This window comes from Lissotriton vulgaris, chromosome 10 (genome assembly GCF_964263255.1).
Source record: "Lissotriton vulgaris chromosome 10, aLisVul1.2, whole genome shotgun sequence".
Lineage (NCBI taxonomy): Eukaryota > Metazoa > Chordata > Amphibia > Caudata > Salamandridae > Lissotriton > Lissotriton vulgaris.
The window spans coordinates 1,090,409,013-1,090,433,842 of NC_141698.1; the positions used below are offsets into that span (position 1 = coordinate 1,090,409,013).

At 47.2% G+C, this 24,830-nt stretch overlaps 1 protein-coding gene across 2 annotated transcripts in view; it reads right to left on the reverse strand.

Annotated features, from left to right (window-relative positions):
- KAT2B (lysine acetyltransferase 2B) overlaps window positions 1–24,830 on the reverse strand; it is a 303,093-nt gene that overhangs the window by 110,615 nt on the left and 167,648 nt on the right. For both annotated transcript variants that reach the window (XM_086942167.1, XM_086942165.1), the window contains exons 5-7: window positions 21,683–21,864; window positions 20,597–20,788; window positions 3,656–3,762 (exon numbers count right to left, since the gene is read on the reverse strand). In XM_086942167.1, coding sequence (XP_086798293.1) covers window positions 3,656–3,762; window positions 20,597–20,788; window positions 21,683–21,864 — 481 coding nt within the window. The remainder of the gene's footprint in view (window positions 1–3,655; window positions 3,763–20,596; window positions 20,789–21,682; window positions 21,865–24,830) is intronic.

Sequence of the window (24,830 nt, forward strand, 5' to 3'; positions counted from 1 at the left end):
AAACTGTAACCTGGTGATCTGGCTGAAAAAAGGAAGCAAAGTTTGGAAGGCCTGCACCCTTGCAGGACTAGGTTAGGCCATGCCCACCACTGAGTTGCGTACTGCCCCTAAATAGGGCTGAATCTTAAGGGTTGGAGGTGGGACTTGTTGGTGAGAATGATAAACCCCAATTTGTTAAGGAGGTTTATAGTGGTCTGGGTGTGTGCGAGGCATCACTGGTGAGTTGTGCTCTTGATAAGCCAGATGTGCAGGTAAGTGAATACGTGGATGCCGTTGCGCCGCAGGTGCGCAGCTACCACTGCTAAACACTTTGTAAAGACTCCGGGTACAGTAGTGACACTTGAACTAATAATGTTTGCCACTTACCAGAAGCCTTAGGTAGCGACTGTGAGCTGGGTGAATCAGAACGTGAGAGTAGGCGTCCCTGAGGTCGAGGGCAGTCATGAAGTCGCCTTGCTGCAGTAGGGGAATGAAATTCTGTAGAGTGACCATGTGGAAATGCTCTGAAAAGATGCACTTGTTGAGGGGTCTAAGGTCTACAACAATCCTGAGAGACTTGTCCTTCTTGGGAATAAGAAAACAGAGGGAGTACAACCCTGTGCCTTCCAGGTGTGATAGCACTGGCTCTATGGTGCCCATGAGGAGGAGAGGGTCTACCTCTTCCCGAAGTAGGCATTGGTGTTGTGGAGAGAGGATGTGTCAGATGGTGGGATGTATGAAGGAGCGGAAGTGAGCTCCAAACAGTACCATGGAGTATGGTATCTAACACCTACTGGTCTGAGGTGAACTGCCATGTGGTGTAGACCCCTTGGAGTCGACCCCGACAGGTGTTGTGTGATCGGGGTTGGGGTGTGCGGTAAGTCACTGTTTGGGGGGCAGCTTCCTTTGGGGAACCACCATTACCTCTTCCTTAGAAGCTGGTATTTCTGTAGGTACCATGGAAGTTACCAAAGTATCCCCTTGTTGAGGCTGTTGGCGTTGAAACTTGGTTGAATCCTCTGGGAAAGTGGCCTCTGAAAAGGGCTCCCAAAAGGCCCCACAAGAGGAGGATGTTTGAAGGGTGCCCATGGCCTTGGTGGACTCCATGTCCTTATTGATCTTCTCCAGAAACTGATCAACCTGCAATCCGAAGAGGTGTTCCCCATCGAAGGGTAGGTTGAGAAGATGCTGTTAAACGTCTGGCTTGAGGTCAGAGTCACGGAGCCAGGCATGCCTACGGATGAGGACGCTAGTGTTATTGTCACGAGCCGCAGTGTCAGCAGCATCCAGGACACAGCATATGAAGTTATTCGAGATGAGTTTGCCTTCAGAGACCAACTCCTGACCCTCTTTGCGGTACTCATCTGGGAGGTGCAGGAGGAGCCCCTCCATTTCATCCCAGTGTGCCCTGTCAATCATATCTAGTAAGTAATCCAATTGAATTACCAATTCGCCAGTGAGGTGCAAATTCAGCAGAGTCGTGTTTTCCAGCCGCATCAATTATTTTACTTTTTCTTATCTGGCTGGTGCCTTGTGCGTTGGCCAGTTTGTGGGTGGTATGGACTACCAATGAGTCGTGGGGCATTGGCCTTTGATGTAGACCGGGTCTGATAGAGAGGAAATCTATATTTTGGCCACCATAGGGGTGACACCCGGGCTTTAACAGGTTCCTTGAAAATATCAGGAGCCGGTCTGAGCATCCCCTTCAGCATTGGCAGGTACTGCATACAGCGCAGAAAGAAAGAGGGTTTTCATCAGGAAATCCTCATCGATGGCGTCTTTATGCATTTCCACCATGTGAAAATATGGCGACTTGCTAGGCTCTCGTGGTAGGAGGCAGTGTCATCTGGAGGGAGGGACGGACGGACGGTATAAAGGTCAGAGTACATGTCCCCAGGAAGATCTACATCATGATCATCCCAGGATCATCACGGGGATGCCGGTGATAGGAGTTCACTGAGTACCCTGGACTATGCCCCCAAACTTTGAGTGTAGTGAATCAAGAGGAGATAGGAGAGGGGCATCAGCAGGTTGAGAGGGGGCAAGGAAGAGGAGGAGGAGGAGAGGGGTGGGTAAGGCAATGGTGGAGGGCTGGCTGCCTTGTCATGTCATGTCTCCTCTTGCTCTTTGGCTGCGGAGCCAAGCTTGGTCTGTGCCCGTGCCTGGTCAAGAATGCATCCAGTCTGTAGAACTGGTTTGAAACAGCTGCGGAGGAGGCAGATCTCGACGTTGAGTGCTTTGGTGCAGGCATGTGAATCATCGACCTCAAATGAGGCTTCAATGCAGAAGGCTTTGGTTCTAAGAGCTGCTCCAAAAAAGCTGCCGGTGTCGAGGGTTTGGGCTACGCCAAATGAATGCTTCAGAATTTCCTTCTGTGCAGAGTTTGAAGTGTGCAATCAGTGCGGATGATGGCCTGGAAAGCAACAGAGGACAAGAAGCCTGTTGGCAGGCTTCGAGGTTGGATGCCTGTCCCCTTAGTAAATGGTGCTCAGCGTGGGATCAGTGCAAGGGATGCAGGTTAGAAATCAAAGTAAGTTCTCTATCTCCTGGTCAGAACCCAAGCTGGGCTCTGGTGAGAAGGCCTCTTCCTTGGCAGCTGATGGCTCTAACTGAGACTCACCCCCAAGGTGCTGAGTACCAAAGATGTCCGGAATAAAGTTGTCACTCCTCTGCGATATTTCAAGACTTCGAGCCTGATCGTAGCAAAGGGTTTTCTTCTAACAAAAGGAGAGGCAGGCACCGCATGAGGCCTCCTCGTGCTCTGGGGAAAGACCGAGGTTGCAGACCTGGGTAGATTGGTCCTGGAGTATTTGGCACAACACTGAGGACAGTAGCGGAAAGGCATCCATTCCATAACAGGCAAGACACGTTTGCTGTGAACAAAGGATAATGAAGGCCCTGAAGTGCAAGGCCCCTACAGGGGTGCCAAATTTGTTCCAATCCCTGACCCACGTGTTGATTCGACGCAGTAAAGGATAACGCAGAAAACAACAATACCAATGGAAGGGAAAGGAACTAAGGCGGCACTAAGAAATCACCATGAGTGCCAATCTGGAGCTCAGTAATGCACGTCCGAACCCGGCGGCAGAAAGAAAACAATCTAACAATGGAGCTGATGCCCATGCGCATTACCAGCAATAGGTGGAGTCACCATACCTCGTAACTTGGGAAGTCTTGTTCGAAGAAAAACTTGCACGCATCCGGACCCAACACTATATGGCAGGAGTATGCACAGTATATGAATATACAGCCACACATGCCTAGAACATAATGGGCCAACACACTGCATGTTCTGTAAGAAAAAAGGGAACTGAGAATCAAAAATCATAAGCCCAGCCCTTTAGAGGTGCCTACATCCAGAGGGGATCAGCACATTCTTGTTTGAAGTGGACTGTTGCGTGGATGTTGCAGTGCATATTGTGCATTACCAAATTGTGGCTTTAATGGGATTTAACAGCCTAAGTATTGGTTTAATAGGAAAAATCAGACATGAATATGTAAATCACTTACACATTTCATTCTGCAAAGTTGCAGAGGAGGTATAAAGTTAATGAACTTAGTATTTGTATCAGATTTATATAGCTTTTCAATTCCTATTGAGGCTGTAGTTTGGCACATCTCTGAGCTGCCTTCTCTTGCTACCAGGACATATCCTTCATTGTACTGTGCAAATTACCTGTTTGGATTCCCAGCTGACCACAGTGAGAAGATGGAGACAGAAAATCTGGATCCCAAATTGGAGAATTATGACTGTACACTTCTTCCTCCAACATGGAAAGAAATCTAGGGGCAGACAATATGGAGGTGCACATAGTAAGAATTTTGAATTGACACTATGAGTTAAATTGGCACTGTTAACAAAGACGTGACCAAACAGAATGAATAATAATAGGTGTGAAAGATGCCACTTACAATGTTACAACAGTGCCATATGATTCCAGTCATCACATTCAATTGACTCCTTCTGAACAATAACATATGGGTTGCAGCCAGATGTGCAGGTCACACTTACACAGGTTGTTTTCTTAAAATACACACACACACGCTTATTGTACAAGAGTGCTCGCCATTGTTACTGGTAAGGTCAAGCCCACATTTCACTAACTGATGACATCCTCAAAATGTGTGATCTTTTTTAGGACCACCTGTTCTATTCACCTTAGTATGTGCACGCCTCTTCCTCTTTTTCCGCCTACCTTCCTTTATCCTTTTCTAACTCTCACTCATTATTAACACCAGGAATACCTTCTATCACACACAGGGCCTTGTCTCATGATCAGCACTGATAAGCACTCTTCAGGCAATAACAATCATTCGAGAATGATACTAGGTGTAATCCAATTTCCCAGACACACTGGTGCCACCAAAGTTCTCTAAATATATAGATAGCCACTCCATACATTATCAGTATCTCTATAATCCTGCCTTGCAACATTCAACAGGATTTGGTCTTCAATATCGGACCCATTCAGTAGTCGCTCTTGAAAAGTGCATCTAAAGATACTTCCTTCTGCATCCATCGTATTCCAACCAGAGCAATTTAAGTTTCATTTCATATTCTGGATCCCAGATATGGTGATCTTCCTAGATATAGCCGTTCCAAATTCTGCTCCCGGGGCTCATTCAAGTCCTGTTTATGTTACCCTTATACATATTTAACACTATGGATACCAACCGTACAAGATCAGCGTACCAGCCTTACAAAGTTGCAGAGTTAGCCCCTTGTGCATCTGTCAACTTGGAGCCTAATTAAGAATTGCATACATCCGATGCACCTAAGATGTCCAAAGGACATCCAACCACACAGTCTTTGGCAGTACTACGACCTTCACCTTTCCTTAAAATATTTAATAAAGTGCTCTTGGGGGCGGGTGTTGTTAGCACAACGCCCTTCCAATTACATCACAGAAAGTGCCAAAACTGTGTATATATCTGAAGGCCTCTCCCGTATCAAAGCGGAGTAAAGTTTCCATTGGTCGTAAACACTTAGTAATCAAATATTTCACCGGTTTTAGTCAGCCCACTTAAACCCAAAGAGTACATTGCTAATCCAATGAAATGTACCCAAATGTACAGAAAATGGTCTAACCTGATTGAGCGTAACAAAGGGACCCCAGTCACCTGTCAATCGATTGACACCACCCAACACCCTTAACACTGCCAGCATCAATGTCACTCTGGTACTTTCTCATTGTCAATTCTACCCTGCCTCTTTTCTCTGATCAAACCTACCCAGTGTTGCTGCTGAGTGGCTAAATACATTCAGCACACAAGAGGTTCATTCGATGTCCCGTTCATATGCCAAATATATTCTGGTACGTTTTACTTCTTTAGTTCTGCCCAATAATCGGACACACGTCCCTAGGAGATAGTCAAGGTCTCGAAACAACTACTTGGGAATACAAAAGGTTCAGTTGATGACTACACAGAGCAGTTTGGGTAACAGAACTTTTTTACAGATGGTCATCATTCTCCTGATCAAGAATGGTAATTCGTCCCAAGTTGACAATTTCGCACTGCTCACACAACAGACTTCATAAATCACAAAACATTGGTTGAATTATCAAATCATGTGGGTATGGTTTGAAATGAGCCTTGCTTTGTGACTGTTGATGAAACTTTGAATACCAGAACACCACTTTTCACCTGACACCAGTCAATTCCCTAGATTTAAACTCCCACTCACCCTAGACATTTCTTAGAAGAAACTTTGACAGACTCTTACCTGTGCTTTCTCTCAGAATTTAGACTACACTGCCCAAAAAGTTCAGTTGTGCCATCTCTCACATACTAGTCATGCTCTGCAAAGCACCAAAGGTTCAGCTGCTTCACTCCTATGTGATGCCAAAATGATGAGAATCCACTGCTACAGTTTAAACCAGTTCTCGCTCCCTCTGTATGAGTGCCTGTACTGGAGGGCCCTTACATGTGGCAAACCTAGCCAGGATGCAACTGAGCGCTGAACCAAGGGTGACAACCCAGGGTAAGTTTTAGGGATGTTAGCAGAGCTAAAAGATAATGTGACCTCTTACACCAAAGTTGATGTTATTTCTGATCCTCGCACAAGGAGAGTTGTGTTCTCCTTTCTTCATTTCTGTTGTCAGCCTTTGAAAGTGCATGGATGAGGATTCAGGGGTCTGCAAAACCACACCGACGATGGATGGTCTGCAGCCTTTTAAGTGGGGGATATATTCCTCAACGGCTGAGGCTACAAGCCTTCACTCAGTCTTGGTTCAAGGGCTGTTCTGATTAGGACAGAAGTCTTGGCAAGGGCTGCAGAAAGATATGTGCTTTTAGTTAGAAGTAACTTAGGCTGCAGACTTTGTTGTTAGCTGGGTTGGGCTAACAGAAGAGATTATGTCCTGGACTGCCATTCATCAGGTTGGAACCACACAGCTCTGCCCTGCAAGAACAAGTGGATTGTTGACCTTGGTAAAACCTTAATATCTAGGATAAGACTGTGAGTAAAGTTGTTTTATCACGAGCCACAGCCCTCACAAATTACCAAGGACCCATCTAAACGCAGGTATGGTCACTGTAGCCCAGAGAGACCCAGAGATACCATAGTCTAGACTGAAAAGAGCAATCAGCCGCCAGAGCTAGACCCAGGTGAGGAGCATGAAGGGGGGAGGAGCTGAAAGGCATATGTATAGGAACAAATAGCTCTAGAAATTCAGGCACAGGATATGACCTGGAGCCAAACTTCAAATGAATCATACAGGAAGATTGGAGACTGCCCAGCCTTCTTTTGAGGCTGGTTCATAAGAAGGGCTTTTGATTTCGGGGACTGGAAACATAGGCATCAATGTTGCCAATATGTAAAGCAATAATGCCTGAAGCTGGTGCTCCCAAGTGGCTATATGCAGGGCAGGGTCTGCAAGTCTTAGCGTTTGCGACCACAAGCATCTGCATCTCATTCCTCAGACTCACAATTTCGCCATCACCGACCTGGTGGTGACAGGAAGCCAAGCCACGTCACAAACGAAATGAGGAAATGAGTGAGAAACAAAGTTACTTTTGTTTGCCTGGGGCACGCGTCAACATTGGTTTCATCCTTTTATAAAGATTTGAACTAAAAAAGAAGGCTCCGGAGATGTCTTTGCTGAGACTGTGGGAAGAAATTGAACAAGGAGCAAATTGAGAGACTGCAACAAATAAAATACAATGGCCTAGTTATCTGCAGTCTATTCATAAATGCTAGAAGCAGGGACCACCTTATTTGAAGATGGCGAACATGACCATTGGAAGTCACAGAATCAAAATCGAGTGAAAGTCGATATGATGGTGCGCAGTCCTAGGAGTGGCACAATCCCTCCAAAGAGGGGTCAGGCACATAAGATGTTGCCCCTGCCTCTTAATTTCCTAGCTTGCAATCAATGTATCTTCCTTAGAACCCAGTGCCTTGGGAGCAGCGCTCGAATCGGGCATCAGAAGTCAGTTAATTTATTGGATTGCACTAGTCATGGCTGTAGCAAGCCAGGGTGCAAGCAAGTACTGAACTGTACATTGCCTTGTGCACCCTTCTCTACGCCATCTTACCTGAAGAACGGTCAGTGCAAGACGTAGCGAGGCTTCGCCCTCATACAGCACCAGAACAGCCAGGGGTCGTTGAGTATTTGCATGCTCGACAAGTCTAGTTTAACTCAATTCACTGAGTCCGGTTGCCTAGGAGGCGCTGGATGGTTTGCATGCCACTGTCCTTCTCATTACCTTTCTTGCATTTGGGTTAAAGAAAGTAAAGGGAAGTCCATTTGAGGAGCTTGTCTTCACCTGCCTCAGGAAGGAAATAGACCCAACAAACCATGATCTACAGACGCAGCACAAATATCAATGCATACTCAACTCATACCCTTGAGAGCTGTGCACTCCAGTGACCCCAGTGTCCTGGGCTGCCCTAGTCGGCCATCTGGAGTTAAGGATCTGGTGATTTCATCCCTGGGTGGGCGACTCACATCAACGTTCACGAGGAACTGGTACGAAGGCTCAGGAATAGCAGACTAGTGTTCTTACTGGTACAGACGGCACTTGCTGCAGCAGTACTGAAGAAGCCACAGGGTTCCTCGTCCTGTTCGAGACTGCGCAGGACGAGGAACCCTGTGGCTTCTTCAGTACTGCTGCAGCAAGTGCTGTCTGTACCAGTAAGAACACTAGTCGGCTATTTACATTTTACATTTTACCCTCGAGTCTGATTAGACAGACGCAGCTCATGGTCTGAGGTTGTACCGACCAATGCCCCGAATAATTATACGTATTGTATATACATAATAAAAATAAGGCCTAGTGCGACGTTTGCCAGAGCCCCGGCTGCATCTGTCCACACCCCTCTCCCCAGCACATCGATCTCCTCTGGACTGGATGGCTCAAAGCACACTATCTTATGTTCTTATGTGCAGCACTTTACATTCCTGATGCTCCCAGTAGAATACAAATATTATACGTAATGCTTTCTGCTGATCATCGGAATGAGGAATACCTATAACGAAGGTGTAAGCAGAGCATGCACGAGCTGAAAAAATGGTAGACCAGAGGGTGTGGTTCTCAGCTCTGGGAATGATTTGACACAACCCAGGGCTGTTCTTGCAGCTCACTCAAGAGGGGCACCTCAGAAGTTTTGATATCGGGGGAGAGAAACAGGGATGACAGAGCCCTCTTGGTGCATGTCCAATCTCATCAAAAACAGGAAGGCAAAGTAAATCCAGCCCACTTCCTGAGGTCTGGATGTCATGGAAATTATGGAACGGAGGCAGGTGCGCGAAACCTGTGCAGAAAGGGCTGGCTCGCCAGAACTGAGGAGCGCGCAAGAGCAGACAACTTCCAATAAGCGGTTTCCAGTTACAGAATTACTTCAAGCAGGTAAGGGCAATGAGTTCTTAGGACTCAACTGGTCCTGAGAAAACAGCGAGAATCAGACCTGCATGTTAATCAATGGAAAAGCACCACATTTGTCAACAGATGCAAATGAGTGCGCTACAAGCAGGAGGCCAACGAGCAGCAGTCGGGAATCTCATTTATTAATCAGAAAATATTGACATTTCAAAAATAAATGTTTATTTTGTCCTTCTGCATTGCATATGAGGGAGCTTCGACTGAAGGGTAAGAAAAACTTAAATGAAGTATTAGAAACAGTATTTAACTAATTAGTTAAATATTTCTATTTAATGTGCGTTAGGCCAGTGGGTACACTGCACAGAAAGTAGCATATGGACATATTTAAGCATATGGTATTTCTATAGCACAAACCTAGCAAAAAGGCAGCAGAGCACTGTCCATGGTCCGAGACAGGCATACATCAACGAGTAACAGGTGAAGAACTGGTTCTAAAAGCTTAATTCATTCTGATGTGATGTTCTTTAAGGAGGAAAGACTTCAACTCTTTCCTAAACTGGAGAAGCGTTAGGAGAGTCCTGATGGATACAGGGATGTCGTTCCAGAGCTTCAAAGCATTGATGGAAAAGGCCTGCTGTCTTGGTTTTTCCTTTTATACCACTTGCTCTGCAGCCTGATGGTGTGTTGGCAGTGGGTGTGATGAGAACCACCAGAGATGGTGAGCTGTCTGCAAGGTAAGCCGAGGTGCTGGTCGTGATGGCTTTGTAAATGATGCAGCTGGTTTTGGAGATTTTTTGTAGGATGACAAAAGGAGCCAATGAAGTCCTATAAAGACGGAGGTCATGTGATCATATGTTTTCAGGTCCTCGATGAGACACACTGCAGTGAATGCCCCTTAGGAGTGCTTGTGTGAGGTGTCGAGGCCATGGCGTGGGGCATTGCCACCATCCAAATTCAAGAGTACAAGGGTTTGAACAGCAGTTCTCAAGTCGCTTTCTGGAAGAAACAGATTTAATTTCTTTAGAAGAGAGAGCTAGTACCAGGCCTTCATTATTTCTCTTTTTGCAATATGTTCCTTTTTTTGCTTATTTTATTTTTCTCTTTTTTTTATATAAACTTTATTTATTTAATCAATCACAGATCCATGATATAGAAAAAGAAGGATAAAGTAGAATCTCAATGACAGTTCATAATTCGAGTACAGTGAATAATCATGTAAAATGGAATTCTTAAATGCTTTGGGATGAACATCTATATCAAAGTACAAAACGTATTTTTTATCTGATAAAGAAATATACATAATATATTCAAAATTCTTGTTGCTACTGCTAATTGTCTATGTCTAGTAGATATATGTAAAGTGCAATAAATAGACTGTAATGGAATGTGTAATAGATGATTCTAATGTTGCTAGTTGTTCGTGCCCATTTCTTAACCTTTTGTTTTTGTGTATCGTCTACGGATGTTTAATCTTAGTCTACCCCCCATATTTGTGCACATTTCTAGATGGCCCCTATACTGAGGAATATAGTTTTTCTCTTTCTTTTATGCTTTTCATTTTGACTATCCATTGTACAAATTTAGCTGAATCTGGCGATATCCAATTTTGTAAAATCAAAGATTTAGCTATTAAAGAAGCATTAAAAACCAATAGTTTTTGTCGCACCTTTTAAGTTGGATTCAGGATCCCGAGCAGAATAGCCATAGGATTGAGGTCTATATCATGTTTAAGTTTCCGACTGATAGACTGGAAGTCCAGTAGTCGGTCAGTTTAGGAGAAGAGAAACACATATGAAGCCAGTCTCCTCCTTGATAATTGCATATAGGGCAACTTGATGATATTTCTGTAATATTTTATGCAAATTCTTGGGGGTGAAATATAATTGCCATTTGGAGAAAAGTTCCATAAGTTTAAAATTCGCCCCGCAAATGGCATTGAAGGACCATTTATTGTAGTCCTTCCATTGTGCTCGTTCTATGTGACACTCTGGGGTCTCCTATATTTTTAAAAGAGCTCTTTGGAGTATTTGATCATAAATTTGCTGCTGAAGAATAGGATACCGGTTCCCAATACCCGGCAATTGTTTGACATACAATGCATGGGTAACGGTTGCGGGAAATGAGCCCTGGGGGAGCCATACCTTTTGAACTAGACTCGAGATTTGGAGGTAGGAAAATACCAGGGTCGAGGCTTCTTCTGTTTTATCTTGTCTTACTTGTTCCGATGACTTAATCTCTCCTTGTACTAATGCACAAGTTACTTACTTGTGTAACTGTAAGAGATATTAGTTAGTGATATATATTCCTTACCATAGAATATCCCCAGGAGTCAGGCTGGATCCGGAAAGTTTTTCTACTTAGCAGTACCTCTGCGCGCCAGTAGGTGACGTCCTGCGGCTTTGCGTCAGTCACTGGCATCGTAGGCGCCGAGGTGATATCACGGAGAGTACTTAGGCGCCACCCATGCGCGCTGACGTCAGTTCTGTACACAACTATTCCGCACCAAAACACAGAGCCATGCAAGATACTGACAAAAAGGGATGACCCTTTCGCTGGTAATCAGTTCGCAGAACGGGGAGGATGGTTGGGGCGGTAAGGAATCTATCACTAACTGATGTCTCTTACAGATATATCGTTACACAAGTAACTTGTGCATCTGAAAGAGACACGTTAGTGATAGATTTCTTACCTTAGAATAGATACCCCAGCAATACCAACCTTGGTGGTGGGTCTGCAAACAGGATTACACCAAAAAGTCACGGAGCACAGAACGGCCTAAAAAGCAGTCTCTCCAGACCTGACTGTCAAGGCAATAGTGCTTGGTAAACGTGTGCAGCGAGGCCCACTTAGCTGCCTGACAAATGTCCTACAAGGGAACACCATGTCCCAAGGTAGTAGTAGCTGTAGATGCCCTGGTCGAATGGGAACTAAGCCCCACAGGAGGCTCCTTCTTGGCAAAGGAGTAACATGCTTTGATGCACAGAACGACCCACTGAGAGATGGTCCGTTTGTGCACCGCCCGACCTTTCTTGGCGCCCATGTAGCCAACAAAGAGTTGATCATCCACCCGGAACTGCTGTGTACGCTGCAGACAGAATGCGAGCGCACGTTTTGGGTCCAGGCGGTGGAGCCTCTCCTCTTCCCTTGAAGGATGCGGAGGCGGAAAGAAGGTGGGCTAAGTGATGGTCTGCCCGATGTGGAAGGGCGTGACAACCTTCAGCAAGAAATGTATTTATTTATTAGAAAGAAGGACGGATCCTTAGAACCACCTTGTCCGGATGAACAGAAAGGAAAGGAGGTTTGGAAGAGAGAGCCTGGAGCTCACTCACTCTCCTGGCAGAGGTAATAGCTACCAGGAAAGCAGTCTTGAGAGTAAAAAGACGTAAGGGACAGTTATGAGGGGGCTCAAAGGGAGCGCACTTCAGAAAAGTCAAGACAAGATTCAAGTCCCACTGAGGCATGATGAAGGGCAGAGGTGGAAACGTGCGAGTAATGCCTTTAAGAAAACGGTTAACAGCCGGGGACTTAAAAAGAGAAGGCTGATCTGGAAGCCGCAGAAAGGCAGAGATGACCGAAAGGTAACCTTTGATAGTGCCCAGAGCAGAGCCCTGCTGGGCCAAAGAGAGAAGGGACAGAAGAACTTCAGAAAGAGGGGCAGAAAGGGGATTCACAGCCTTTGCTGTGCACCATGCCACAAATTTGTTCCACCTGCAGGCGTATACAGCTTTAGTGGAGGGAGGCCTGGCTGCCAGAATGACATCACAGACTGCGGGACGAAGATAAAAAGGTGTCAACTATCGCCGCTCAATCTCCACGCATGGAGGTGGAGACTGGACAGGTTTGGGTGGAGGACTGTCCCCTGCTGCTGCGACAGGAGATCCTCCCGAAGAGGCAGTCGGATCGGGGGATCGATGCTCATACTGAGTAGCTCGGGATACCATACTCTTCGAGCCCAGTCCGGAACCACTAGAATGACTTGTGCCCGGTCGCGCCTGATCTCCTTCAGCACTCTGGGCAGAAGAGGTATAGGCGGAAAGTCGTACAACAGACCGCAGCTCTACTCGCGATGAAAAGCGTATCCAAGCGAGTGCCGCCTTGGAAATTCCAACGCACAGAACAGATGACATTGCACGTTCTCTTCTGTGGCGAATAGATCTAGCCAAGGCTCTCCCCACTGCAGAAAGAGACCATGCGCCACGTCCGAGTGCAGACGCGATTCGTGATCCATCAAGCACCGGCGGCTGAGTTCGTCTGCCCTGGCGTTCAGAGAACCTGCCAGGTGTTGAACCACCAAGGTAATGCCTTGATGTTCCAGCCACGTCCAGAGGCGCAGAGCCTCCTGACATAGGCACAGGACCCCACCCCGCCCTGCTTGTTGCAATACCACATGGCGGTGGTGTTGTCAATGAACACCTGCACTACACTTCACCGGACAGAGGGAAGGAGTGCCTTCAGTGCAAGCCGGATCGCCCGCAGCTCCAGAAGGTTGATATGGAGCCAGGACTCCACCGGAGACCAGAGGCTGCTGATCTCTGCCTTTACCATGTGGCCTCCCCATCCCAGGAGGGACGCATCCGTCACTACGGTGTGCTCTGGTTGGGGAAGGGAGAGGGATCTGCCACTGACCCAATCGCAGTCCGTGAGCCACCACTGCAACTGTCGTGCAGCACCCTCCGAGATCTGGGCGCGATTGGACAGGTTGCCCTGACGCTGTGCCCACTGGAACTTCAGGTCCCACTGCAGAGCTTGCATGTGCCATCTGGCGTGCATCACCAGCAAGATGCAGGAGGCCATCAGGCACAGCAGTCTGAGGGTCATCCTGACCGAAACCCGGGACAGAGGCTGAAAGGTGGGAATCATAGCCTGAATATCCCAGACTCGCTGCTTGGGAGGATAAACCCGAAACCGCTTCGAATCCAGAACCGCTCCGATGAAGGGGAGCTCCTGAGAGGGACTTAGGTGCGACTTCGGCACATTGATGGAGAAACCCAGAAAATGCAGGAGGTCGGCCGTAATCTGGAGGTGGATGACGACTGCCTGGGGCGAGACCGCCTTCAACAGCCAGTCGTCGAGGTAGGGGAAGACTGACAACCCGGACCTGCGCAGATGAGCTGCGATCACCGCCATCACTTTCTTGAACACCCGAGTGCGTGGTAAGGCCAAAGGGGAGCACAGCAAACTGAAAATGCTCCTGTCCTACCATAAAACGCAGGTAACGCCAGTGGCCCGGCAGGACAGGGCTGTAAAAATAAGCGTCCTGCAAGTCCAACCCTACCATCCAGTCTCCAGGGTCCAGCATCTTGAACTTCTCCTTCCGGAGGAAGCGATTGACGTCCCGGAGGTCCAAGATGGGGCGCAAGCCCCCCTTTTCCTTCTTGGGAACCAGAAAGTAGTGAGAATAGCAACACTCCCTACTTCCTGATCGGGAACGTACTCAGCGGTCCCCTTGGCCAGGAGGGCCGTGACTTCCTTATGGAGAAGAGCCAAATGATCCCCCGACACGCGGTGGCACTGAGAAAGGAGAGCGAGTAACCTTGACAGATTATCTGCAGCACCCATCTGTCCGATGTAACCCCGCGCCACTGGTGGGGGTGATGGCGAACCCTGCCACGAACTGGCGTGGGGTGCTCCCTGAAGCTCGGATTAGGAAAGTTTGGAGGGGAAAGCAGCCGGGGTGGAGGTAGACTGACCCGCTCGCTGATAACCCAACCCACCCTTGCAGAAGCCACGGCCGCGCTGGGGCTGGTTCTGCCCAGGCTTAGTGAAGGACCGTGCTTGTGTGCTCTTACCCTGACCACGAAAGGAACGAAACCCAGACGTGGCAGGGGGCTTTGTGGAAAGACCCAAAGACTTAGCTGTGGCGCGTGTGTCTTTAAAGCGCTCCAGGGCATTGTCCGCCTTGTCACCAAATAGACGGGAGCCATCGAAGGGCATGTCCATGAGCAAGCTCTGGACATCTGGCGAGAACCCAGTAGAGCGCAACCAGGGGTGGCGCCGCAAAGTCACCATCGTGGAAATCGCTCTGCCCAGCGAATCAGCGGTGTCCAAACCACACCAGATGACAAACTTCGCCGCATCCTTGCCCTCCGCAATCGCTTGGGAAAGGATAGCCTGGATCTCCTAAGAGCACTGAGGCAGAACCTCCACACCATATCCCACACTGCGTGGGAGTAAATAAGCAGGCGGTATTAACCGATCTCAACCCCAAACTAGCTGAGAACAACCTCTTGCCATATTGGTCCAGCCTCTTAGAGTCCTTATCCGTCAGAGCGAGGGAAAGGCACTCTGCGATGTTGAGGCCTGAATGACCAGACTCTCAGGCGTGGGGTGAGTAGTCAAGAAGGCGGGATCACCAGGTGCCGGACGATGACGCCTAGCGACGTTCTTATCCACTGGTGCCCCCGAGGCCGGTCGCAACCAAGTACCCAAGAGGACTTATGTAAGGGCCTCTTTGAAAGGGAGCAGCGGCTCCGACGAAGTAGATGCCGTCTGGAGCACCTCCGTAAGGAGGCTGGTCTGAAGGGCCACCGTAGGGAGGTCGAGATGGAGGGCCTCCACGGCACGCTGCAGCACAATAGTATAAGAAGCGCCTTCCTCCATAGTAGGCGGAGGCGAGGCACACCCCGGGTCAGAAGACACATCAAGTTCACCCGCATCTTGAAGATCATCCTGCTCGGAGTCACACTGCCGCGCAAGGGGATTCTCAGAGCCGTCCCAGTCGTCTGGCTCCAGGGTAGAAGGAGCCAGCCGCAGCAGCAGTGCCGGACCCCACGTCCACCTCCGGGGAGCGACGGGGGGATGTCAGAGAACAAACGCGCTTCTTCAACTTCTTTTTATGGCGTCGCTTACCGGAATCTGAAGGGGAAGACTTAAAAGTCCGAGGAGCGAAGGTTCTGGTCCCGCGAGCGGTCCCGCGAACGGCCCCTAGACCCGGAGCACGGTGAGAGGAATGCCGGACCTCCAGCAACTTCCGACGCCGCTCCCGCAAGGCCTTAGGGGCCATGGCACGGCAGTCCCGACAATCCCGGGAGTCATGGTCATGCTCCAGGCAGTAGAGGCAGATATCATGGGGATCCGCCACCGACATATTCTGGTGGCACGACCCGCAAGACTTAAAGCCGGACATCCCTGCGTGCACCAAGAGACAAGAACAGGCCCGGACTGGCCGTTGCGGGCACCGGGCAATCCCCCGGTGGGCCGCATGGGTGGCCATTTTGTAACAGGGCCATTTTTGCAGCATAGCTGCAAAATCGGCCCTGTAACAAAATCGGCCAAAACCGGCCCTCGCACCCCCAACCTCCCCCCACCCCCTTCCCCCACCCCTCTCGAGGAGCGGCCGAGCACTTTGCCAGGGCCAGTTTTGGTTCCCAGTCCGGCCTTGGACAAGAACAGGAGACAAAGTTCTCAAAAAAGTGGTCAAAAATGACTGCGGTATGTGCTCAATCGGGATCTGCGCTTTCGGCGCGGAAAAAGAAAGAACTGACGTCTACGCGCATGGGTGGCGCCTAAGTACTCTCCGTGACGTCACCTCGGTGCCTACGACCCCAGTGACGTACCCGGAGCCGCAGGACGCCCCCTACTGGCACACAGAGGTACTGCTAAGCAGAAAAACTTTCGGATCCAGCCTGACGTCTGGGGATATTCAAAGGTAAGGAATCGATGACTAACGTGTCTCTTTCAGATAAATCTTTTATTTGATAGACTCCCAACCTTTCCCATCTTTTCAATGTTTGTGTATACATTATGGCTCCTAGTTCCCTACAGTGTATTAGTTTCTGCATGTAAGGGTGTAAAGTGAAAAGGGTTATAGATCTCCGTTTTTCCCCATAACATTTGGTGAAGATAAAAATTGGGCCCATGATCGTAAGCTGCAATATGTTCCTTGAGGATGAGGTTGGTGTCAAGGTGAATCCAAGTGTCTTGGCAGTCACTGAAAGTTGGCGTTCAAAGCAGTCAAGATAATACACAAGAGCTGTGTGCGGTGGAAATCAATTCAATTTTGGTGGGAGGAGGTGCAAGTTGAAGACATAGAGCTATATGTAGTCTTGTTTGGTTTAACGGAAGGCGAAGGGTTTCAGCAAAAGGTCAGCACATTCCAATAGAATATGCAAACTTTTCAAAAAAATAAAGAGGCCATCACAAGCAGGGCTTCCTTAGAGAGGAAAGACCGAAGGAGAAAGTGATAAAACATGCTTATTCACAAAGTGAGAATAAAAGAAAGCGTGGTTTTGGCACAAGGTCAGAGATAGGGCAATATAATGAAACGGACCTATCAAACTCACATGGTGCCACCATGTGTCACAAAATATCAGCTCCCATCAAACGGTCACCAGCCAATAACACACATGGCAGGAAAGGGGTGCTTGATACCCCTGCACTGAGTGGGTTTCCAGCTGATTTTTGGAGGCTCTAAGCAGCCGATATCCACTAAAGAGTGTGAAAACAGCCCAGGACATCAGTGGAAGCCTTAGCCTGCCTATTAGGTCGAGCCTAGGCAGCGCGCAAGTGCTGCTCTAGGAGATGACCTTTAGAAATCGGTCAGCTCTTTTCAAGCACTCGTGCTTGTGCTGGCATCCACCTTGCAGGAGCGAGCAGCAGTGCGCAGGGGCCATCTGTTTGTAATTAACGTGGCCGCGCATGCTTGTTTATATTTCTTTACTTTCCCTTCTACTGCCTGCCTCACTCTCGACCTCCCTTGTTTTCCCTTTGCTATCACTCGGGCAGTGTTTGGCGAGTGCTTTATAAGCTGAAGTGCAAAGAATGTGTCAAAACCTGCATTGCGCCTGCATAAACAGACTGAGGAAAAAAAAAATCCCCTGCTTGTTTACTACATCACTGCTTTGCTTTATCTTTAGAGAATGGTACCTCATCCAGTTCATGCCTGCAGCTGTGTGTGCGGCATCACAGTGGTCCTGACACACATATAGTAACTGGCTTCCAGGAGTTCCCTGCAGGGCCTGCACAGGGTGTCCGTCTCGATCTGCTGCGAGTCCTGCCAGCAGCCAATATCGCGGTCCTGAGCCTCGGCCTGAGGGTACTTTGAACCCCCACTTCTGATTCCGATCAGGCTTCCTCATCTGCTGCCAGCGCCTCGGCTGGGCTGTGGGTCTGGCGCGGGCCTACACTAACAGCGTGCGAACTGGAGACGTGAGAGGAAACATGCAGACGTCCCTGCCCTCATGCTCACGGTTCAGAGCTGGACTGGCCTAGGATGCTCTGCAATTCCCGCTAAGAGGAACAGGGCCCTAACGGGTTTCTAAGCCACATTTTCATCAGTGGGTGCTTTATTTTGAAGCAAGTTAGTAACTTTGGGGGTTTAAACCGCACTGTGTGGTGGTGATAACACTAACATATTGCACTATAGAATAGGAGGACTCGCTAAGTGGATTTCTGCTGCTTGCTGCATAACTCTTTCTAGAAAATGTTGCGCGCCTGGACACAGGTGTGCGCAGCTGGCAATCATGAGCAACAGACTTGTTGTTCTACTTCCCCAATGGAGCTTTCTGCAGACCGTTGAGAGGCGATTTCACCGTCAAAGGGAATTACTTACAACTTCCTGGCAAAGAGCCCCAAATGGTAATTGCCGAAAATTTTACGTAAAATATAATTTTCCACTGCATAAAATTGTACACTTCTAGTAATAATGAAGAATGTGCCGGTAATGCCGAGGGATTCTCCTAACATTAAGAAGAAGAACTTTAAGAAGAGGAGATATTTTGGCAGACGTTCGCGGTTTATAAAGTCTTGTAATAGTGGCCAGCGGACACTTTGTTTCAGCCGTTTCTGTCAAGAGCATCGGGCTGTGTTAACAGGTGACTCGCCCACTTCCGCCATATTTATACATGTGCGCTACATTGTGGCCTACATCCGGTTACATGTCTGAAATGTAAACTCTGAGCAACCTGGCGCATCCGCAGAGATCTCAAGCGTCTAGCGCCATCATGTTTCCTCTCCATGTATTCCCGTATGTCTAACGGGATCTATTTAAAACTATCCAGACACAACGTTAAGGAAAGAAACTGGGGCAGCCCACGTCTCCACAGAGCACCTTGAGATTTCTGCAGGACACTGCAGATAACCCTGAAAAACTTGTTACTTGGAGGCAACTTTTATTTAGTCTCCACTTGTAGATTTCAAGTGCCTCGCGCCAGGCGAGCATACTACTATAAAACAAGCATTGGCATAGCCAATAGGTCTCGCCTTTGGGACCTTATAAGTATTTAGTTATGCAGCACAATAGCCTTGGTGCAACAACATCAACTGTTGCATGGCTAAACACTTATAAGGTCCAAAAGGCAAGACCTATTGGCTATGCCAATGCTTGTTTTGTTTGTTGGGTGAGGGGGCATTTGTTGGTGGAAGGGGACAGAAGCAGTGCCCCTATGGCAGTTTCCAGCATCCAGACTTGCACCCTCCTTGCACACTGATTTTTTAGAATGCTTTTTTTAAATTTATTTAGCAGGTCTAGAGAAAGGTGCACCTTTTGAACTTGGATAACCTAGCATCTATTGTTGCCCTAGCCTCTAAACTCAAGGTAGGTCACAGTTCAAAACATCTATAGTACGCTACACCCTTCTTCCTTAAGACTGTTACCAGACATTCATTCTAAACAGGAATATGAGAGGGTGCATTCTTATCCAAAGCAAACACAAGAAGATGATGGACGTAGCGCTGAAACTTTTCAGACACTCGCCCCCAGTCACAGATCTGGGTTGAATCCATCATCATTCTTTAGCTCACTTCGCCAACCCAGTTCAGACCCAGCTATATGCAAATCAGTATCAACTCTGTGCCTCTGGGGAACAGTCCAGCCCGAACTGCCAAGCCAGGTCTTCCCTAGACCGGAAACAAGCATCCTGGGACCGGTTTCGGGGTAACACCCCTCATCAGGCAGGCTAGCTTGAATCCAGTGGTGAAGTGGGCAAGGGACCCAGGTCTGGGCATACCCTGCCAACTTAGGACACACAAAACAAACACAGGGAGATGATGGAATACGTATAAGAATACTGCATCATTTCATTCATTAGTTATGTGATGTAGGACTGTTTTTGTGTTATTCGCCCCCCGCCCCTTCTCTTGGGAATTAATCTTACCTGATCGGGGTGAACCATGTCTTGCATAAAACGACAGTTTGATATGAGTTATGTGTAAATTTTAGAAATGTAATAAAGATTAAGGTCTCCAGGAGCTGCATTGTTCTGATCCTTCCCCTTTTTAAGAATGGCTGACACTCCTGCCTCAGTTATGGCTGGCATTACTGTCCCCCTAGTGGCTATAGCATTAAAAAGTGTATTCATTAGTGGGTGCAGAGTGGGCCAGAAGGTCCTGTAAAAGGCTGAGTTAAACCCATCAGGTCTCGAAGCCTTGGAGAATTTAAGGCCCTTGATGGCAAATAATTGTATGGTTTTTACAAAGCATACAACAGACACTTAAGTATTCAGGTGCAAAAATCCAGTGTACAAAGCAAAAGTTAGGTGTTTTACAGGACGTTTCCAATTCATATTTACAGAAATGCCACAAGCAGCAGTGAAATGTTAGAAGCAGCAGTGAAATGCAAGAAAGTGGAATTGAAATATAAAAAGATGCAACACTATGCGAAATGTGTGGTTGGTGTAGGCACTGCTCAAAATATACAGTCAGAGGATAAAAACAAGCCCTACAGTAGTCAACCCTCCAAAGGTTTACTATATTATTATTACCTGAGGTTTCCAAAGGGGACAACAAATACTGGATGATTGGTTACTACGCCTACAATTACTGGAGGGGACACACACTTTCAGGCTCTACTTACTTTGGGAAGTGGGTGAGGATTAGAGTGCGCTTCTCTGGGGTGAGCTTGTCTTTCTCCTGCCGTGCCTGCTCCAGCAGCTGCCGTCTCATGACAGGGAAGACAGAGCGTAGCAGCGTCCTCCCGAACACTTGCGTGGTCTCGTAGCGGGGTAGGCTGTCGCAGAACTGGGGGACGTTGCAGTAGCAGAGCCACCTGCAGCATGTCACAAAAAAAATGACACTTGTTAAATAAGCCTCCTTTGGTCCAAAACTACAATGTGTGGGATCTGGCCACCCAAGCAACCAAAACATACAGTAGATGATTGTGTCATTGCTTTCTCGGCTCAGTTCTTTTTAAGGAACTGAAAAATGAAGAGGGCTATGCACAACTCCATAACAGCATGGGCATTGCGGATTGAGTGTTATGGACCCCAGTGATTACGGTTTCCCCCTTGATTTCCATAATGTTATCAGGCATCTTGCTCTCTTCCCAGTCACTCCTCTTCGTAACTACTAACACCTCTTCCTAACTCAACGCCTTTCACTTTCCCAGTAGGTCTCATTAACCCCTCTTCCTCACCTAGTGTCTCGGTTGGACCTCAGATACGACTCCTCCCATATTCTGTGCATTAACTGCTGTCAGGATCCTGTGCCTCACACGTCTCTCTTTACCCTCATTCACTTCATTCCAGCCCTCATTCTCTTTTTCAAGATGCCCGTTGTTTCTTCTCTGTCTTCACCCACTTTGCCTCCTGTTATATACAACCTTCTCCCGCACCCCATCACGGGTCCATACCACAACGCTGCCCAAGCTCCACTTTGTGGATATTCAATTTTTTTCCTCCACTCCCTTCCTCATCCCTCATTTGTACCGCACCCGGCCTCTCCTTCACAGGCAACCCAGACATCCACGAGTAGTCTCCACCTCTTACATGTAATAATCTTTGCTTCACTATTCTTTGTACAGCCCGTGGTCGCACACCTCATTCATGACTTTCTACAGATGCAAGTTCACCATCAATCTAAGGCGATTTCAAATGTATTATAATAAACCCGCCAAAACATGTACAATTACAAATGCCAATAGGTATACAGTGAGGGTGATTACCTTGTGTAGTTCACTTTATAACCAGGGATATCATCAGCAGGAGAGCGTAGCCGCCGTTGAGAAGGAGTCTCCAGGTGCCAGTAGTTTATACTATTCAGAAACATTTTAGCAAGCTCGTTTATCGTCTGCTTTTCTTTGGAAGGTAGATGACTAAACTTGTAGTGTACAAAATTATTAACTCCCTAAAAAGAAAAGGAAGTATATATTGTTATTGTGTTGAACAACTGCACTGCGTAAGCCATGTATAAGCAAGAGTTATTTCAAGACCACAAAAAGTTACTGAATTCTGGGCACATCACTACTAGATGATTTTGAGCATCAAGCTGTTCACCTGCCATTTCCAACTATCACCTCAGCACACAGGCTGCTGACATACTGAGCAGCTAAAGAGGAGTTGGGAATGGGGAGGGGCTGCTGGAAAAGTAAAGCAATATATGTGGTAGAGCTGCCAGAGGTACTGTAGTATGCAACCTTTCGCAAAGGCTTCAATATCCCAAACTTTGAGGGTAGGTTACCAGGTTTAAAGAGCTAGAAGGCAGTTACTAAGGAGGACAGTGCCCGCCTTTGAGTAAACCTGGTGCGAAAGCAAAGTTTGAGTAACTGTCCAGTATGAGCAACTCAAAGAGGAATACCTACAGAACACGTGTAGCATAGCCTATGTGTCGGTCTCATGGCTATGGTCTGAAAGGCAAGAGATGCTGCTTTCATCTAGCTGCATGAACATGCTCACCCTTGGTGGTCAAGACTGGGGAAGTTGCTAAATACTGTCGACCAGTTAAGTTCCCAGTATGCTGCGTGAAATGGAAGAAAAGAAGAATAAACTTAGCCAGGAACTAGCTCCCAACAGTGAAATTTCTTAGAACACTACAAGCTTCTGGGTGAATTGATGCATGGGAGGTACAAAGTATGGACAAAAGAATTCACTCTACGCTCGGACAGGCGTTCATTTCACTTTGTTGAAGCGGCCATAAAGCTCAAGGAAGAAGGCAGAGCATGATCACCTGGTCAGGATGGATCTTTAAAATTCAATGAAAGAATAACAAGTGAGAAAGAGCATCTTGTGTCTGTAAAAGGACAGGTAGAGTAGAAAGCCCATAAGAAGGCCCACTGCCAGGACAAACGGTTTCAGTCTAGAGAAGCAATGTGTTCAAAGGGAGGAAGTAACATTCCTGTATAGAAATGATCCCATTTCAATGAGGATGTGGATTCTACATCTAAGGATAGGCAGAGCACGGGTCCACCCAGTGTCCTCAATACATCTAAAAAGCGTGTGTCCAAGGAGCTTCTGAGCACGCAGGCAGCTCAAATCCCGCACTGGACTTCTGGACAGCGAGATAGATCGCACTGGTAAACTGGTTAGCTTTCGGTTGGCTTCCGAACAGCAATATAGATAGCGCTAGTAAACTAACCGGCTTCTGTACAGTAATATAGATAGCACTAGTAAACTAACCGAATTAAGAACAGTAATATCCAGAGAACTAGTAAACTAACAGGCTGCTGAACAGTAATACAGATAGTCATTTTAGAAGAAAAAAATTGCAGAATAAATATGCGTGAGATGCTGCACCAAGAAGTGACTGCAAAAGCCCCAGAAACAATTGCCAACTGCTGGGCCTTCTACAAAGTGGTTTCATTAAAAGAAAACAAACGTTTTTAAATGTGGTTTGGGGAGGGGCGAGTGGATTGTGGGTTTATGAGAAACCTAACAATAAATAATTTGCAAAAAAAGGTTTAAAAAACAGAGGCCTGTTAAGGGAAGAGCAATGGCAGAGAAGAGAAGGTTTGTTGGAAGCCTTAAAAGATATCCTTTTTAAAGAGCATGGTGCACAGGGGGCTGAAGAGAAATTCATCAGCAAGAAAGACTGAGGCGATGGTGGTTTGAAGGAAGCCTCTAGAGACTTGCAGGGGTGAGTAGGAGAATGAGCTGATGGGGGAAGAGATCAAGGAAAGAAATGCATTAACCTGTAGAGCTGCCAATTAGGGGTGAACGAAATGAGTCCTGTTACTGACTGAAGTGGCATAATGCTGTAATTAAGGGAATTCCACATAATACGCATAATGTGAAATTCCCCAAATTATGAGAGATATGCTAGTGTAATGTAAATTTCACACAGGTCTACTGACAACCAAATGACAATGTAGTTCTCTGATGTCAGTAGTGGAAGGATACACCTCCACCAATTAGAAATAGGGTAAAGAGGATTGCTCCATGGGAAGGACAACAACAGTAAGGGAAGCCATTGAAGAAGGAGTAGGGAACTGAGAAAGGCAAGAATGCCATCCAATCATGAGCAGGGGAACGACACGAAGCCCACTCTATTGTTTGTACTGTTCTCTTTGACAACAGACGGCTAAAACTTCCTATATGCAAGACCTAAAAAGGATACATGAAGGACAGAAAAACAATTGTCGGCAAATGTTGATATTGCAAGACAGTCAATGGCTGAAGAGCTCTGACCCATGATTCACTGACCCATACAGTATTCTATTGTGGGCATGAGTGAAATGCGAATTGGTTGAACAGAGCAATGGAAGTGGAATGGGCCATAACCCTTCTATCTGTATATGTATTTATTTTTTATTTAAGATGGTCTTTTGTTAGATGGGCTAGCAAAATGTAGGTCAGACCTAAAAACGGGTTTGCAATGTAAAATATTTACATAAGAAATTGCATTTAGGCTTCACAGGAAACACCTCAAAAAATAAACATGTAAATTAAATTTTAGAATAAAGAGGATTAAAAGAAGAGCCAGGACGCATGACAGGCGCAGAACATCACAGCAATGCGGCCAAGGGAATGGTGATGACAGGGTCAGAAGTGGGAGGAGCCAAGAGGGCGCGGGGCAGTGACAGGGGAGGGAGGGTGCTGGCACCCTGCACAGGGGCAACACGAATGGGCACTACCTGGCATGAGACAAAGAATGAATTACGGGAAGAGCGGTTTTCTTTCATGCAATTAAAATCGCAAGCATGGGGAGGGGTGAAGGGAGCTGTGGCGCGTGGAGAGAGAGAAAGCATCACAACATTATTTCCTATTTGAGATAAATGATTTACGATACATTTCAACCATACCTTTCACACATTTTTAATTCGAAACGTTTCCAAGTAGTTAAAAGGCAAATTGCACGATCCGGGAGGTTTGCTTGAA